Here is a 20,000-nt window from a genome sequence, read left to right on the forward strand (position 1 = left end):
CAGAACTCCAAAGACTCGGGGTCCAGACGGGAGTCAAGCACATTTGGCTGTCCAGCAGGACAAGTCGCAAGCACTGTCCGAGGTAATGTTACCATTGCAAGACAATGATGATATGTAGTGTTATTTTCTAGTATTTGAAAGTACTGCCACCAGGCGTCACTGAGAGGTAGCGTAATGAGCAAACATACTGGGACCTTTCCTGAAGATTGAGATGGAGCATTTCATGGCTTAAAGAAGACCCTAATGTCAACACTTTTATTCTCCAGACTGATGCTTTGGACACAGGTGTTGGTGCCATGCTGAGGCAAAATGTCAATGGTGTTGTTGGTCTTGTTTCTGAGCCGGAAAGTGTTGGACCAAGAAACCAGGTATGCAGTAGTGGATCAAGAGGCCTTGGCAATTAAATGGGCAATTACCCAGCTGAGGTATTATCTCTTAGGCTGTGAGTTCACCCTAGTCACCAATCATGCCCCTCTCCAGTGGATGTCAGTGCAAAAAGAATCAAATCTGCTTTGATTTGCTAAGGTTGGACCTCCAACCTAATAGGTTTACTCTCATTCATAGCCAGGGCTCTCTCCATGCAAATGCCGATGCACTTTCATGGGTTCACAACCTTGTGGTTCATATTGCCTGACTCAATGGATATGGGCTAAAAGGGGGCCCATGACACACATATGTGCATGTGATGCAGCTTACGGCTTGAATAGTTGTAATTATCTGTCTGATGAGTGCTCAGTGCTGTCACCTAACACTCGCTCTTTTTTCCCCTGATTTTTTTATGTTTTTCAGGTATACAGGAACTACCACATTGGTATTCTATCATCCTTTCATAGTGGTTTCTTGTGTTTGTTTCACTATATATATCACCATTACATACACATTGGTGCCTCGTTCTTTGAACAATTCTAACTTTGAATGTTCCAGAGTTTGAACACTAAATTCAAGAGAAATATGATTTTGAATAATGCTTCTATGTTCAAATTGTGCAAGCAGTGAAAAAAATGCAGCAAGAGATGGCTTATGCAGCGAACGTAAACGTCATCTGTTGTATACAGTCTTAGTGTTAATACACCAGGTTTTGTTGACATACAGGCATAATGCCCCCCGTTTTCTCTTACTGGAGTCCTGTCCTGCTGGTGTACTTTGCGGCCTGCTAACTTGGTTGATGTATCCGGAATGAATGAATGAAGCCAGGTCTCTATAATTAGTAGAATGCAACTGTCCTTAACAATCCTATTCACTGCAATGTGCAGCTTCAGTTTGTTGATATTATTTGTGAGGGATCCTGTGTTGGTGAGAAAAAATACTAGGAAGAGGTGTCTTGTGTGGCCTCCTGTCCCTGCCTCTGTCTCCTACCTGTGGGGATGGTAACCCATGGGGAGCCTTGACACCAGGCTATGTCCACCAGAATATTTTGGAAGCAAAGAAACTCATTTGTAACAGTCCGCTCGGAGATAGTGCCAGCTGTAGACGTTATTCGCCCAGCACGATTTCATTATGAAGACCAACAACACATACACAAAAGGACAAAGCTCCAAAAGGAAGAGCACCAAGCCGCTGCATCTATGTGTGCCACAATACATTTCATTTTATTATACAGTATTGATGTTTTTTATCTTTTGTTTTCATATTTTAATTTATTATATAGGGCATTTAATTGTGTTATTTTTACCTTCAGTTATGTGTATTTGCTGTTTAAGTTTATTGAAATAGGTATTGCTTAGGGTCTAGGAAGGGATTCATTAACTTTGCGTTATTTCTAATAGGGAAAACTGATTTGGACTTCAAACAATTCAGAGTTTAAATTGCCTCCTGAAACGAATTATGTTTGAAGTATGACGCATCACTGCATATACACTACTGGTCAAAAGTTTTAAAACAGCTTTGTTTTTTCAGTTTTTATGGAAATGTGCACAGTTTTATGTGTTAATGTTTCATGAAATCAAGGCACAGAACAGACAATGGCAAATAACAAAAAAGCCAAGGAAACATTAAGTGTTTTATTCAAATTTTTGATTTATCAAAGTAGCCACCTTCTGCTGATATAATACCCAAACACACAGAATGCAAGTCACTCTGTGGAGGTCACCAACTCTGCCTCCAGCAAAAGAACCCCAAGTCATCACTCTTCCTCCACACACCATCCTTTCACCAACTCAATAGCTTACAAATACTCTGCATGGTGAACTGAATATTTCAAAGTTTTATTCATCGGTCCATAAGATTTTCTTCCTGTCTGCAATAGTCCACAGCCAGTATTTCAAGGCTCTGTTTTATCCTTTAAGGAATGGCTTTCTTACTGCCACTTGTCCTGTCAAACCTGCAGCACAAAGTTTTTTCTCCACAGTAGAAACTGAGACTTGCTTTTTTCGACCACTGTTAAGCTGTGCTTGAAGCTGTTGTACTCAGAGTTTCTTCCAGTTTCCAATTGCCTTTGGGTTGTGTAAGGCATCATACCCACTGACACTTTGATTTTTTTTTTTTTTTTTCAATTTCTCTAAATGAAAGGCCTACACTTCTAAGGATAATAATTTCATTTGTTATTTGCCATTTTCTTGTCATTATCACTGGCATTTACAACTTTCTACAGTGTAATATTGTCCAAGTAGTACTTCACAGTGTGTAGTAACACAGTCTGTTTCAACTCTGCTTTAAGACAGACAGAGGGTTTTTAAGTAACTAGCAGAACTGGGACTCCTGTGCAAATTGTTTGCCTTCAACTTGCAAGGCGTAGTTTACTTTAATTGCTGTAGAACATCTATAGGTTGTAACCTATTAGTTGCTCCCTCACGGAGGCCCATTCCTAATATTCTGAAATTTGCTTTTTTCTAATATTGTGAAATTTCTCTTTATTTCAGTTTTTGCTAACTTAAGCTTTAAATTTAAACCTCTGGCATTTTCACCATTATAGGTCATTCATTGCACTTCAACTGATTAAATCTGAAGAAAAACTGAGGTGTTCTAAAAATTTTCACCAGTAGTGTATACATTTTTTTTCTTTCGCCACAGTCAAGTAAACATTTCACTGCCCACTGTACTGTATGTAAATTTATATATGACAAAATTAGATTTGATTTAGTGTTAACCCTACTGGCAACTAGTCAATAGGAAATGCTTGAATACCTTTTTTATAGAATGGGACAACATTTAATAGCTTTCAGTCATGGGAATTTCCCCAGTGTACGGTGTGTACAGTACATAAAATACTTTTAAACCAGTAACTCTCCTTGACCACTCTCATACTTAAATGCTTGTCTAAGTTTACATTTTTTACAGAGCAAAATTGGCTTTAATAAAATGAAACTTAAAGTAATCTTCAATTAATTAGACATAAATGCTCTTTTTGAAAGATTCAGTATCACATAATGACATCCTGCCAGCCCAATAAACTTATTTACATTTCTTACAAAAAGAGTTAGGTAATCTACATAAATGATTTAGTGCATAGTCAGCATAATCAGTAATTAAATCAACCCTTTTATTTATGGTTTATACAGTTATGCAGATGTATGTGGGATTTTCTGATATATTGTAAGCACAGGATTCTTAACTTGCTTCTGACAGAATCACTGTAAATATTCTCACACACCTTTTTTCAACATATGGCAGCAGTAATGGCCAAAGAAAATGGCTAATAATGCAGCCAGAAAAGGTCTTAACATAATAAATGGAACATGATTTTTTATAACACTCATACAACTGGGCAGAGTGGTGCTCTGAGGCTAGGGATCTGCACTGGTAATCAAAAGGTTGCTGGTTCAAATCCTGTAAATGCCAGAAGTGATTCCACTCCATTGTGCTCTTGAGCAAAGCCCTTAACCTGTAATTGCTCTATCCTCAGTATGATGTTAATCTTCATCCAGTTCTGCAAGTAGGCCCACCAACCTGCAGGGAAAACTTGGGGGTTGGTGGCAGGATTGGCACCCCAGGCACCATAAAAAACCTCACACTGTTGCATTCCATCTGAACTAGTGTGGTTCTGAGGTGTCACCCGTTGCATGGCTGCACTCGGGTCCTCATCTGGGATTCTGAGGTGGTTTGTCATGTGGTGGGTGCAGCAACCCACTGTATCAGCGCATGCTCCTAACCTCTCTCTCTCTCTCCTCATACAATAACACAGAAAAAAAATCTTCCCATCTTTCAGAAATAAAAGACTGAAGCTTCACCAATGCATCTTATGTCAGGTGTACTGGTGGAACACAAGTCTGAGGAAAATTTCTAGTTTAACAAGTAGTTGTCAGGGAAAATGAAGACTATTTTGTGATTTAATGCTTTAAGCTTTTATTGCAATAAAGGTTGATGATTCCTCAACTGAAAATGTTTTGACACCAAAACACTCATATGATTACATATTTAAAGATTATCTTACCTAACCATTACACACCCTTATAAAAGTTTATCTTTGACTGTTCTGTTTATTGAGAAAAGCAAAGAGAATGGACATTTAGGGTAACTGCATCATTTATTTGATTAAATTTTGTAAACAATACCTGAATAAGATGATAAAAATAACAGCTAAATGTGAAGGACAGCCGGGTCCCATGCCCGGCAGGGACGCCCCTGCTGCATCTGTTCCGGGGGAGCCACCTTGGGCAGCTCAGTACCTCCCCCGGGACGCTTGGTGGCAGCCTCCCTGGTGGACGATGATTCCCCAACCTGGCGCAAGGCTGCATGGGAGATGGAGTCCTCCACAGCCTGGTTGGGGGCTTGGATGGCCACCAGGGGGAGCTGCATGGACTTTCCAGCCCAGCTGGTCGACTCGTCAGCCCCACCCGGAAGGTCAATTAGGGCCAGGTAATCAAGCACCTGGAACGCTTCCGGGTGGGGTATAAAAAAGGCCAGCCACCACCACTCGGGAGAGCCAGAGTTGGGAGGAAGGAGGACGAAGCTTGTGGTGGAGTGGTGGGAGAGAAGAAGTGTGGTTTGTTGTGCTAATTGGGAGTGTATTTGGGACTGTGTTGGGCCTGTGGGACACGGGGAAGGCGTGCCCCACGGCTGAAGAGAAATAAAAAAGTATTTATTTAAGTACGTGCCTCTGCCTGAGTCTGTGCCGGGTCGGGCGCTATATAGTGCCTTTTACATAAAACACTCTGCTTCTGAGCTATCTATTACAATGGTTTAAAATCTGAGAACTGTTTTGTTGAAAATTCATTAAAATTCATTCATTTGGATTTTTCTCCAAACCAAGTCACACTGACAACACTAAAGTACCAAGAAGTTACAGTAGCAACAGCCAAAAAACCCAATCATTATCCTATTTTCCCTTAGGTACTAGAGACGGTGGATCAGATGATGATGTTGTATGCTTGCATTATCTTAATTTTATCGCCTAAATGCAAATAACAGTTAAGTTTAAGTATTATTTTTTCTGTAATGTTTAGGTGTCTTTCAGTTGACTATTTTGAAGTGGGTGTATTCTGTGTGTAGCTGCCTTTGCCCACGGTTTCCAAAATTCTGCAACTACAGCTTACTTCAGGCAATAAGTATCATGCATATACAAATAATTCCACAGATCAAGTATCTTCATTTTAAAAGTTTTAGTAAAAATTAAAAAACAAAAGCAGTTCACACAAAACAAAGAAAAAACTTCTCATACAAATAAAAAAGGAAACGTTCTTGTATAAGATACTATATTTCCGTTTAAGGCTTAGATATTATGTTACATTTCTTTAAGTTCCTATCCTACAGGAGGTTAAAGATTCAGATTATACCATTATCTAAGTCAATGTTTCCCAACCTCAGTCCTGGGGGTACACTGTGGCTGCAGGTTTTTGTTCCAATCAGAATCCTAATCAGTGACAACACCTGATAACAATGATCTCATTTAATTAGCTGGTATTATTTTTCTTTTATTCTACATTCAGAAAAGCACAGCAGCATGATGTTTACATTTATAATACATTTAGAAATATTTCTGCTTTTGCTATAGATTTAAATGCTTAACTCTCTTTTGTTGATTTCATTATATTTTGCTCTTTCTCTGTGCAGTTTTTCCCCTTCGTTGTATCTTATTAATCCATCCATCCATCCATTGTCTCCCGCTTATCCGAGGTCGGGTCGCGGGGGCAGCAGCTTGAGCAGAGATGCCCAGACTTCCCTCTCCCCGGCCACTTCTTCTAGCTCTTCCGGGAGAATCCCAAGGCGTTCCCAGGCCAGTCGAGAGACATAGTCCCTCCAGCGTGTCCTGGGTCTTCCCCGGGGCCTCCTCCCGGTTGGACGTGCCCGGAACACCTCACCAGGGAGGCGTCCAGGAGGCATCCTGATCAGATGCCCGAGCCACCTCATCTGACTCCTCTCGATGCGGAGGAGCAGCGGCTCTACTCTGAGCCCCTCCCGGATGACTGAGCTTCTCACCCTATCTTTAAGGGAAAGCCCAGACACCCTGCGGAGGAAACTCATTTCAGCCGCTTGTATTCGCGATCTCGTTCTTTCGGCCACTACCCATAGCTCATGACCATAGGTGAGGGTAGGAACATAGATCGACTGGTAAATTGAGAGCTTCGCCTTGCGGCTCAGCTCCTTTTTCACCACGACAGACCGATGCAGCGCCCGCATTACTGCGGATGCCGCACCGATCCGCCTGTCGATCTCACGCTCCATTCTTCCCTCACTCGTGAACAAGACCCCGAGATACTTGAACTCCTCCACTTGGGGCAGGATCTCGCTACCAACCCTGAGAGGGCACTCCACCCTTTTCCGGCTGAGGACCATGGTCTCGGATTTGGAGGTGCTGATTCTCATCCCAGCCGCTTCACACTCGGCTGCGAACCGATCCAGAGAGAGCTGAAGATCACGGCCTGATGAAGCAAACAGGACACATCATCTGCAAAAAGCAGTGACCCAATCCTGAGCCCACCAAACCGGACCCCCTCAACACCCTGGCTGCGCCTAGAAATTCTGTCCATAAAAGTTATGAAGTATCTTATTAATGACAATTAAAAATGAGCAAAGCAGACACGCTGGCAAACAACACTGAATAATCAAAGGCCGGAACTACTTTAGCATCAGGCCCACTAATTAGTAAATAATGGATTAATTAAACAATTAGAACACCTAGAAAAGTAGAATGAAAATCAAGATGAAAATATTGTTAAAAAGAAAAAAAATACATTACTCCCATATAATTGCTTGGTACATTTTAATATATATATATATATATATATATATATATATATATATATATATATATATATATATTGTGACTGATTGAGGCCCTTGTCGTCCTCTTGAACCCTCTGACTCGACTCCAGACACCAGGTAAAAGTCCAAATATTACTTTTATTTAGACAATAACGTGCACAAAGCACCCTCCACTCCACAATACTCATAAATCACTAAACACTACAATACTCAATCCCCCACACTCCCAGACACTTCGCCACCCTTCCTCCCAGCTCAGCTCAGTGTACTGGTTTCCCAGAGTCCTTTATATAGTCCATGACCCGGAAGTGTTTCTCCCTTCTGTCCATGTGATCATGAACACTTCCGGGTCGGATAAAAAGCTCCTTTCTTCAACCCGGAAGCACGTTGTTTCCTCTTGTCATGTGATCACGACGCACCTCAGGGTTATAGGGCAAGTAAGAGTCCGGCAGCCTCCCCACAGCGACTCCTGGTGGTCCCCATGGTATCCAGCAGGCCTGTGTATATAAACTACAAAGTCCATGAGGCCCTGCTGGAATTCGGGGAACGTCCACGCTGTTGGGAGAGCTCCACCTGGCGGCCTGGGGGTGAGGGCCGGAATATTTAGCCGGCCACCCACCACAATATATATATATATATATATATATAATTTTTTTTTTTACCAAACTTAGTTTTCTAACCCTAACCCTAATTTCTATATTGTTCCCAAAACACAGAACTTGGGAAATAACACATCACTTAATTAGCCCAGGAGTCCAATTAAAAACAGAAGCTGGTTGGAACAAAAACCTACAGCCACAGTGGGCCCCCAGGACCGAGGTTGGGAAACACTGATCTAAGTAACTATATAAAACTTATTTTCTTTTCAAATTAAGCAAAACCTATGCATATATTAACATTAATATTAACTTTCTAAGACTGCCTCTTATACTATCAAAAGATAAAGTAATTAGTAAAACTGTAAATTAAAATAATGGTTTTTAGAGACCACGTTTCTACGAAATTATGGTAAAACATGGGAACAGTTTGGATAGGGAGTATTTTCACACCTTCATAGTCATATATCTACAGTATATAAGCATTACTTCAGTCCAGTTAACAACATTTCACTTTTTTTAATTGTAGCCAAATGGAATGCTTGTTTCTTTGACAGGGTATTAAAAACACCTTCCAAACAAATATACTGCAGAAAATTCTGGTATTTTCATTCTCACAAATTCCTCCAGCATTGAATTTCTGACTATACTTCTTTTAAGAAAAATGTGAATCTGTACCTTTACCCATTTGTAATGGCCATCTTTTATACTACTCAGACTTTCTTCCCCTTTTCGCCAACTAAATATCTTACTTGCTAATAAAGATGAAACTGACTAAATATTGTATTTTTGGACTTCTTTTTACCTGGTTTTCTTTTTGCAAAACATTAATGGTCACTAAGTATATTTCAGATCATAATCGCAGTTTGTTTAGACATGACAATAACACTGAATTATTTTAACAGAAATAAAAATATTCTCCACAATCACAAAAATCAGGGAAAAAATACATTTTTAAAATAATATTTACCTGAGGGGAGTTATAAACAGGAAAGTCTTCAACTGGGGGAATAAGGCCTTGGGCAATCAGCTGACCATATGAAGGAGGAGCTTCTCTTCTTACAAACTCTGCCTCTAATCGGGTCATTTGCGTTTCAAATGCCCTGTACAAATGGAAATTGATTTTAATTACTAAATTTGACTAAAAATATAAGAGAATAAAACAGACAAATAATTCATCCATTACCTTCATGAAACAAGGAAGAATTATACTTTTTTAAGTGCTGTAAAACTCACTACTTACAGGGGATGTTGAGAATTCTGCATTTATTCATCATTAGTAACTTAAACATTCCTACAAATAACACTTTAGCAAGTAAGTAATCAGCTTATATATGAGATTCTTATGATAGCAGGTAAGCACCTTTTTCCATTGTTTGATATTACAGCTTAGAGTATAAGACAATTCAGTCCATCAAGCTTGTTTGTTTAACTAATAGCGAAGCTTTCCCAATATCTCATCCAGATACATCTTAAAGGCTGTCAATGTTTTTGTTTTTACACCATATCTTGGTAGTTTGTTTCATATTCCCACAACTCTTTCAGTAAAGAAGTGCTTCCTGTCTTCAGTCATAAATGAATTTCTCCTTATTTCCATTGGTGTCCTTGAGTACTTAATTCACTCTTAAGCTGAAAGAATTTTACTGAATCCACTTTATCAGTGTCTTTGAATATTTTGAAGACCTGGATTAGGTCCACTGCACAGTCTCTTCTACTCAAGACTAAACAGGTTTAATTCTCTGAGTAAAACATGTCCTTAAGTCCTGGGATGCATGTGGTTGCTCTCCTCTGCACAGCCTCAAGTAAGTCTGTTAAAATAATAACTGTGGTGTATCCTGCAGGTTTAATTCAATTTTGTTTTTTTTTTGAGACACAACTGACACAACACCAGTGAATTAGGAATGCAATTTTATCAGTGACAAGCTTTTCATTTTTTTATCTGAGGCATTTGCTTGAAGCAAATTAACAATTAAAGGTATGGCTTTATGCATTATATTTATCTGAGCCTGCAACTTGGAGCACTGACACTTGCTCCAAGGATCAAACAGAAGGGTGTTTGGTACTGTGAGAGGGATTAAAAGAAATATGTAACATGTGTTTTAGACAATAGCATGAAGAGACTGTTGAGATGGTTAAGTAAACACAAACAGAATGATCCAAGGGATGGTCATGTTCTTTCATGTACCTAGTATGACCTGACAGTTGTCATGTAAGCAGTTTCCATAAAAGTATAAGAGATGAACTTGAAGGAGAAAGAATATAGTGTAATGAGATTTTTAGTTTGGGGATATGTAAGCTGATTATGCTCTTTGCTGAAAAAACCTCATGTCTTTTAAACAATTAAGAGTAAATATTCAGACTGTACAAGCCAACAAAACAATCAGATAATGATATATAAGCATTAATTCAGCACTGTTATGTAAATTCAATTGTTTATAAATATAGACCTCTTATCTTTACTCTCTGGCCATTCCTTTGACATCTTTGCTCAGGGTAACATCCCATGGTTGACTGCTGTAACAGGTTGTTCCCTCTTCATGAAGAGAAATTAAAGACGATTTCTGACTTAATGATGTCATAGTCGAGAACAAAATTTCTTTCTTTAATATATTTCCAGTGTATTTCTTCCACAGAACTCAACCAACAACCACTGTTTCACAGCCCATTTTTATTTGAAATACATTGGATTTCTAGTAAATTTAATTTAAAAAGAGATCAAGATATGCTTTCAAACTGTTATTCAAATAACTAAAATAACTGCATGGAAGTATTAGGATTGTTTTAAAATAATTTAAATACGTATTAATAGCACTGATGACACTATGATAACTATATTGACTGAAGTAGAATGATAACATTAAAAAATCTGAGTTCTGAGTGGAATGCCAGAACAATAGGGAATCACCTTGCTAAAGTCAGTTTAACAAATGGGTTTGATAGTGTTTTATTCAAACTATACATTTTTACACTGAAAGACGACTGGAGTCCAAAAGAAAAATAGTACTGCCTACTCTGTTTAATGCAATTGTCCAAAAAAAAAACCAGAAACAGGCGCCTGATGGAGCGAAAGAAAAAATGCTTCTCAAACACCTTCTTAGCCAGCTAGGCTCAGCTTTACAAGTAACTCGTCTGAGTGAGTCGGTCACGGGGAGTTCCAACAAATGGAGGCTTCTCCCTGAAGTGAGACACCCTCCTCTGGGAACGTCTCGGCTTTATAGCATCTCAGTCTGAAGGGGCGGTGGCTTCTGGGATGCTGTGGGTGGAGTTCATGGGGCGTTTTTTTCGGTGCTGCATGAAAAAAAGGAGATTACACAGTTAGCGACCGTGCCCCCTATCATCCCAGGGTGGTATTGCATACCTCAGCAGAATCTGGAAGGTGATCCTCAAACACCCATGTGTTGCAACACATAATTTGTTTAAAAAACTTATTATTTCATAACTTAAAATATTTTAAAATACTATTAGATATTCCTAACATCACTTAACATGTAATTAAACCAATCAAGGAATGGTTTTCTTTCATATATGTTCACAAGACCAATACTGTGAAAAGTACAGAGTACAGTGAAATTCTTACTGGCATGTACTTATTAACATGCAACACTTCACCACTCTTCGTTGCCATGATTATGTACTTTACCTCTAAACTTCTCTCCTCCTTACTGATAAATGTCAGAAAATATTAGTCATAGTAATTTATTGTTAATACAAATGGGTTTGCATGTACTATTTTAGGAAAAGAGAATGTAGCGAGAAGTCAAGCAAAAATGACACCTTTTATTGGCTAACTAAAAAGATTATAATATTCACTGAAAGCTTGCATATTGTCATCTTTTTGGTTAGCCAGTAAAAGGTGTCATTGTGCTTGATGTCTCACTACATTCATAATGGCTAACATGGTAGAACACCCTAGTACAACAGGAATAGAGAATAAATTTTAACTTGCCCATCCCCATGGACAGCAAAATCATTTAGGGAGGGGTGTATGATCACTCAATTAATAATCAGTATTGTGTTTCAATGTGGCAGAAGACTTACTTTCACAAATAACCCCAAACATGCTTGTTGAAATCAATAAACTAATATAATTTATTCATATCATAAGGGTATCAGAAAATGGATATACGCTGGTATATATATATATATATATATATATATATATATATATATATATATATATATATATATATATATATATATTGTCACACATGTGCGAGTAGGAGGAATCTGTATGGACCAAGTACTTATTGCCAGGCCAGGGGGTGGTGGGGTGCACTAAACCCTCTTCTGTTGTCTCTACAGACCAAACACGGAAAAACCTGCCTGATTCAACCTTGAAGACATCACTTCCGGTTTTGGTGACCAGAAGAACGTCACTTCTGATTCATCACCCAGAAACATGTCACTTCCGGTTCCACCGTGTCACTTCTGGTCCTTGGTCTTTAAAGCCGCCATGTTTTGAACAGTGAAACAGTTCAGTTTGGAACTCAACCAATGCACGTAAGTGCTCTTTCAAATACCCATTTGCAGCTTTTGACAATATATGGGTGGCTGCCCCAAACCTTTTTCTTGTGTTGAGGCTGATTATTTTCACAATATATAAATAGATACAGAAATAAATGTATTTAGGTATATGGATGGAACACAATAACAAACAATACAAAACGTAAAATTGCATAAGCTTTCTTTTAGCTTTTTCTCTGTTGCAGAAAAAGGCACATAACTTATGAATTGAAAGACAAGAATTCATATGTCTGCGGTGGGTTGGCACCCTGCCGGGATTGGTTCCCTGCCTTGTGCCCTGTGTTGGCTGGGATTGGCTCCAGCAGGCCCCCGTGACCCTGTTTGGATTCAGCGGGTTGGAAAAATGGATGGATGGATGGAATTCATATGTTCAAAATGGATCATCTTTAGCTAGTTCTTAAGCTTCTCGTGGTTGTGATGTGGAGACCATTTACTCACAGCTAGTCTCTGTGCTGGCTTACCACCCACTTTCCACACAGAATTCTTTCTGTGTGTGCATGAGTGAGTGCATGTGTGCACATGTGAGATGCTGCTCTACACTCTCTTACTGGATTTAAGATAAGTAACATATAGTAGCCAGAATTTATCCTTCACAACGTTATTACCTTACTGTGACATCAATACCATAATACACTCTTTGTCTCATCTATCAATTCACAATTAATAGATTTTGGAATGAAAGTTGTGCTTATGGTTGAGGTGAGTGATGATTTGTTCCTTTCCTGGTCGGACTCTTCCAGAAACGTGGAATAATTTTTCAGTGTGATTTCTTTCTATATTCAGGTGCTTGTCTCCTTCTTCACCATTTGGGTACACCTCCTGGTTGGTACTGCAGTTTCTCTTTGAAACCTGGATTGCTAGCAAAGTTTCGCATGCTGGGTTAGCTGGTAATCAGCAAGCTCCTGTCTTTAGCAAGTGGAACATGTGGCTTTATAAACAGTCTCACTCTTTTGCTCATGCACTTGCTATTCCTCAGCAAGATTGGTCTAACGGCAGCCTCATCCAAACTCCAAAACAAACAAGTATTCCACCCTTCCAGTCCAGCACAGTTACAGAAGAGCAGTTAATTAAGATGTGGTTGATGTTTTTAAAGGAAGATATAGATGTCTTGCCATTGGCTTCTTGGGTGTACATAAGCCAATCCTCTTGGTTAACCACTAGTGCAAAGTTCTGTCCATCACTGTTGCTCATTCTTGAGTTATGGACCTCAGTTCAGAACTTTGGTGCCCAGCTTGGACCTTCCGAAGGATGTTCCTACTGAGGTTACAAGGTCTTATATCAATCATCTTAATCAGATAAGCTGCAAAGCTGCTTTCAGGCAAGAGGCCCTACCATAGAGACTCAGAATTTGTAAATGACAATAAAGAGTGTCTGGAAGTAGCTTGCTAAGTCAGGGTTTGGGTTCCAGCCTGTCAAATGGATAATGCCAGCCTGCCCCACACCATAAACAGATACAGTGGCACCAAGTTTATTTGGGGCTGCATTAGTGAATTTTCTTATGTTCATAATCTTAGAATGTAATTTCATAATAAATTGGTTCTTTGCATTTGCCTTACTGCTTAAAATAAATTTATTTAAACTTTTAAAGAATAAATAGTGCACTTCTGCAGTACATACAAATATATTCAGACCACTCACTAAATAAATACTATACTTTGTATTATTTTTAGTAAAGCTAGATCAGATGATGCAGCGCTATATTACTACACTTTCCATATGTACATGCCACAAGTCTAGACCAGGGCCACTAGGAAATGCATGTTTTCTCTCTTATCATTCCAAATGCCAGATCGCAGCCTTAGGAAGATTCATAACAGCAAGAGGTAAGTATACAAGTACTGCAACTTCACATTAACACTAGAATTACCAGAGTCTACGAAAAAACTCGTAGATCCGGCCCACCTTAATAGATAGATATTTAACTTACACAGAATAGGTGCTTTTTAAATGATTTCAAAGAATTTAATAGTGTCATCATTTAGTGTCCAATTATCATTCTTAAAGATAACTTTATTTATCAAATTGTATTTATTCATAGATGTTTTGGGTAATTGTTTAAGAATATAGTCTGGTCTCTTTTGCTGGCAGATTTCTCAAATATAATAGGTTACAAAATATGAAACATTACCCAATAGCCTAAAACTAGAATCAACAATACAACACTAAAAAATCTGAGGCAAATTATTTCCAATATAACATGTAATGAAGTCTATTATAATTTACACAGTGCAAAATTCAAATTAAAATATTACCTGTATTCCCTTGTCCTCAGAGAGTAAAGTTTGAAGGCGCACCCAAGAGCTATTACTAGCAAAAGGCCACATATTAGACTCCCAATGAGAGCTGCAGTAATCACTTTCCTTGGTACAACTGCCAGGCAGTTTTGTTCATCACTGCCATCCGGGCAATCTTCTTGACCATCACATCGCCATGTTTCAAATATGCACATGTTTGTACCACAGTGAAAATTGCCTGGCTGACATGTAAAGCAGTTTTTTTTCATCAGAGCCTTCAAGGCAGTTCTTTTGGTTATTGCAACGATCAAAATAGGTATAGCACATCCCACTGTTTCCTTCACAAGGATACTCATCTGCCTGACAGGCTGGGCAGTTTTCCTCATCTTTCCCATTTGGGCAATGCCACCAACCATCACAATGCTGATTATCTGCATAGCAGCCCTCATCACTGCCACAGGGGTGCTCCCAAGGAAAGCAGTAGCCTTTAACCTGATATGTTGCATTGAATCCATGACCTACGCTTTTGGGTTTAGCATGATACATGACAGTAAGTTGCCCCTTAGAAGATTCAATGCTTACTGAATGCTTGTTGTTGTGATAGGATAGACTCTGCAACAGTTTTTCTCTCTGTTCCCCTAAGCCATCATACACTCTTACATAATCATTAAAACCTAGCTGAAGGTCCAGCTGCAGAATAATATGGCGTTGATCCTGAGTATCTATAAACCATAGGCACAGCATGTTAGACACATTGTGATTGGATCTGAAGAAGTCTGGAGAGGCAAAAGAACCATAGAAATTTCCAAGCTGTTTCCCACAGGAGGTGTCTGGGCAGTTCTGTTCATCTGAGCCATCACTGCAGTCTTTAACAGAGTTGCAACGTAGTGTGTTTGATAAACACTGTGTAGAGTGAGTGTCTTTACACTGGAATGTCTCTGAAGGGCACATGGTAGTCTGAGATTCTGTAGGTGGTGGTGCACAATTTTTTTCATCTGTGTTATCACCACATTCATCCATCACATTGCATTTCCAAGTTGCGGGAATACACTTTCCATTTCCACATAAGAATTCATCTATCTGGCAGCTGCTTTGGCCAAGTTTCCCTAAAAATCACATAAAGGAAAAAAAACAACATTGTTTAACATTGTTACCTTCAAAATTAGTTTTATAGTTATTCTATTTTAATTTAAAAATCAGGACTCTTAAAAGGAAAATATACTTAAAAGGAAAATATACTGAACAGTGGCTATTAACACAAATTAAATTAGTAAGTTAGTTAGTAATCAATGTTAGAGAATTGCATACCAGTCACCCATATTTTGTGCTGTGTTGCTGTCTAGGTAATGGTCATTTTCACAATGAGGATGGCTTAGGACTGTTTGAAGGTGGACTTAAAAAATGAGCAGCCTGTTTGTTCTACTTTTCCTGGTGAGCGTGAGAAACATGATAAACTGGACTAAACAAACCCTCCTGAATATGCTAAGGCTCTGCCCCTGATCTTTATGTATACTGGCCTTTTGCAACAAACTCCTCCTTTATGGGTCTGTTGAATAGCAAATTTTACATAACAAAGCAGTGAAGTATAATGGATTTGCTCCAGTATTTGCATTCTTGCACTTGTGACAGCTAGTTCCTTCTGCACTCCTTAATCTAATTTTATAGTAAGGTGTTTTCAACCTCATTGTTTTTTAGATTTTTTTCTCATTTTACGAAGAGGTTTTACTTGTCTTTAAAATGTTTTTTTTTGTTTTGTGCTTATTGGCAAAATCTGCCTGTATTATTTGCCTTTTCTATGTTTAACCTCTTCTCTGTATTGGGATTATGAAGTTTTTATGTAACTTTAGGTCTGCAGTATCTGGAAAATGTCCACCTTTATACATCTTCCATGAGATGCACTGAGAGGGTATCCTAACCATTTGCCCAAACCACCTCAACTGCCTCATCTCAGTCCAGAGAAGCAGTGGTTCTATTTTGAGTTCCTCTTATATAGCAGAGCTTTCACCCTGACAAGGAAATTGAACCCGTCAAGCCTGTACAGGAACCTTATTAAGGCTGCTTGCACTCGCAGCCTCATTATTTTAGCCACAAACAAATGCTGGTAACCATAGGTGAGGACTAGGATGACCAGGTAAATCAAGAACTTCATCCACAGGCTCTGGCTCTGGACAAAGTGTGAGGAAAACAATAATCCTAGAGCGGGTGGTAGGAAGACGTCCCTACCGCTGCTCCACCCCCTCAACATGTTCCAGGATTAAAGGAATTAAACATCAGTGAAGGGTGGCTCCCAACTGATGACCTTGCACCTATCAAGGTGGAACTGTCAGAGGTGCATCAGGTAGAAATGCCCAACAGATGGCTCCAACTGTGCTCTTAATTAGATAATCTGGTTGACCAGTGATTACTGTTAACAGGGCAGTTGGTGTCCAGGAAAAACTGGAGGGGTACCAAGGAAGACGGGCGAGTGGCAAAAAAGACTGCACTAGCCTTTGAAGCATCTGTTACAAGGACTCCTTAAACTAACTACAAGCAGAGTAAGAAGAAAACAGCCCAGTGGTCCACCGTGGGCAGGATGGAATCAGAATGGTTAACATGGTTAAGACTGGCATGGCATTGAAAAATGATTAAAGAATCCTCAGAGTATGCACCTGTGGGTGGTCCAAACTGATGACCTTCTGGGGGCTGAGACTCCATCAGGGAAAGGCAAAATGGAGTGGTAGCATCCAGATGCAAGCTTGCCAGTGCAGCAGCAAGTCAGACAAGGTGGAATCACTGATAGATTGAGCACCACAGTGCTACTGATCCCACCATTGCACCTGGTGAGAGCAAAGAACACCAGTTTTCCCAGTAGGAATTGCAATATCGCCACCATAGCCCTCAGCGGGAGCACCTTGAGACTTGAAGCAGGGAACCCCCAAGGTGCAAATCAGATAAGCTAAGCTGGAAACCCAAAGTTATGTGGCGAACAGCCAGTGACAAAGACACATGGAGAGACTTGACCATAGCCTAAACACCACCCTCCAGAATTTGCTCTAATGGCTAAACTGAATATGTTGGGACACATCATTTGTGAGAAAGGTAAGGAGAGATTTGGATTAATGCCACAGAAGAAGATCATTCCCAAAAACAGAGGAAGAAGGGTGCAGGAGATTATCCAGCTTGAAAAGGAGCAATTTAGGAAATCCAAGGATCATGAAAGGACGGATTGAATCTCTGGAACCAGATTAATGTGAGGCTTTCACATGCGAGGCAAGCTGAAAGGGTCAGGAAATGTAGAAGCTGAAGGGATAAAGCAAGGGCTGACTTTTTTAAGAACCCCTTCAAATATGCCTGACGGCTGCTGGAAAAGTAGAACACTGGGGCATTACAGACTACTGCGCAGAAGCTTGGAGGAATATGTTAGAGGACCATCTCAGTGACAGACAAAAGGAGAACCGTCTTGGATTACCAGGGTATGTACCTCACCCACCAGAGCCCTCCTTGCAGTTCGACACCTCTCCTGCAAAATGGTCTGAAGTAAAACAAGTGACAGAACATGCATGAGCCTGCATCCGCACCTGGCCCGAACCATGTACTTTATAAGGTATATAAGAACTGCTCCAGGCTTTTGAAACTCTTGTGAAGGCTGATGGTCATTTTCTGGAAAATGCAATACATCGCATCTGCTTGGAAAAGAGTGGTTACCACCTTTATCCCAATGGAGAAAGATTCCCACAACATCATTCAATTCAGTGGAATAGCTTTGCTAAATGTAGAAGGAAAGAACTATATTGACACCATGTGCCAGAAGGCGGGCATGCCAAATTTTCTTGGCTGCGTGGGTGGAACACTTGGCCATGATTTGGGAATAAAGAATATATTTTTCAGTTGATGGGGGGAAGATCCCACTTTTGGTAGACCAATCCATGCAAAGCCTCTGTCTGATAAGCAAATGGCTGCCTCAGTTATATCTCAGGTCTCAGACAGCCTGAATAAGATCGACTAGATTACATCCAGAAATGGCAGGGCCTTCCTCAATGTCTTTCCGACATGCACTTTTTGGGAGGAATACCTTGAAGCTTCCACTGAAATCCATCGGCTTGGGCTATCTACAGGAGAAGGTGAGGCTTGTGTTTGAGCTGAGAGAATCATTTTCTGTCTGTCCAAATTAGTGAAGTTGAAGTTCACCCAGGATGCAAGTGAAATATGATGCAGTCATTAGACTAGGCTATTAACCAACTGAAACACCAGGAGGTAGTTGGAGTGCTGCAATCAAGCAGAACCAGTCTTGGATGGGGAATAGCACATAAACTGTGGTCCAAAACCCTAAAGATGGAGGAAAACACCTGGTGATATTTGATGTTATGAAGATGGAGGAGGGGGGCTACAAAATAAGAACTGTAAGGCAGAAACTATGTGATGGACAACCTGGGAGGCTGTGATATGACAGATAAGTGGAAGATGCCCCAAACAAGGCTGAGCTTCCTGATCAGGGCTACTTATGACACCCTTCCAAGTTCTTGGAACTTGCACCTCTGGTATGGCTCAGAGGAGATCTGCCAACTCTGCGACTCACAGAAACCGAGTTTGCAGTATATCCTCTCTGGTGGAACAGCATCATTACCATGGTGTAGATGGCATCATGACCAGGTCCTGCATAAGCTAGCTGAAATCCTGGAGGCATAGAAGTCAGAAGCAAACACAGCCATCCTGGTAACTTAACAGCAGCTAATCCAGTTTGTCAGGCAAGGTTACCAGGCTCAGAACAGCAGCACAAGGATGTGGTCCCTCCTGTCACCTGGAGGAAGGTGGACCATGAGGGCTGACTTCAACAATCAGTTGAAGTTCCTACAAGAGATTACCCCAACCTTTTAATGGCCAGAAAGAGTAATGTCTGCTGAATTTTGTGTTCAAACATGCAATGCATTATGATGAAACAAAGATTAATACAATACAGCAACAATTCACTTTTCAAATTCAGATCAGACAGGCCAAAATTCCAAATCTTACCCTTCCAAGTATCTCTGTCACTGCTCACATGAACATTAGGGTACCCCAGTATGGCTACTGAGTGAATAACATGGTATCTTTTTTCCACTAAGTCTTTTGTATCTATTCTTACATGCCTGATGATGGTCATGATTTTTAAATGTGGAGATAGTGAGCAGAGTAAAGGAATGATGCATGCAATAGAACATTGGCAATGAGGAAAGAGTTTTAGTTTCCACCACGTTCTTCATTTTTAACATTTCTTAGGTGAGCCTGCAGCGGGGCTACATAGTTAGTGTTGTCAAATGTTAGTACTATGTGCGTCTTGTTTCCATCGTCCCGTTTGCTGTTTATGTGTGTGTCAGTGAATGCCGTCCCCATAAAGGAGGACGGATGATGGAAGGAGACCGCAGCCCCACCCCTGGAAAACACCTCTTCATTATCAATTAATTACATCCGTCACAGGACTATTTAAGCAATCAGGAGGGAATAGCCAGGGGAGTGAGGAGAGGAGAAAGAAGGAGACCATTTTTTCACA

General features: G+C 40.0%; 1 protein-coding gene across 1 annotated transcript in view; it reads right to left on the reverse strand.

Moving 5' to 3' along the window:
• The window catches only part of lrp3 (low density lipoprotein receptor-related protein 3), a 93,689-nt gene that overhangs the window by 16,168 nt on the left and 57,521 nt on the right, over positions 1 to 20,000 (reverse strand). The window contains 3 exon segments of the mRNA XM_028810061.2: positions 8,707 to 8,839; positions 14,513 to 14,757; positions 14,759 to 15,600. Coding sequence (XP_028665894.2) covers positions 8,707 to 8,839; positions 14,513 to 14,757; positions 14,759 to 15,600 — 1,220 coding nt within the window.

Source organism: Erpetoichthys calabaricus, chromosome 9 (assembly GCF_900747795.2).
Source record: "Erpetoichthys calabaricus chromosome 9, fErpCal1.3, whole genome shotgun sequence".
NCBI classification, from domain to species: Eukaryota; Metazoa; Chordata; class Cladistia; order Polypteriformes; family Polypteridae; genus Erpetoichthys; species Erpetoichthys calabaricus.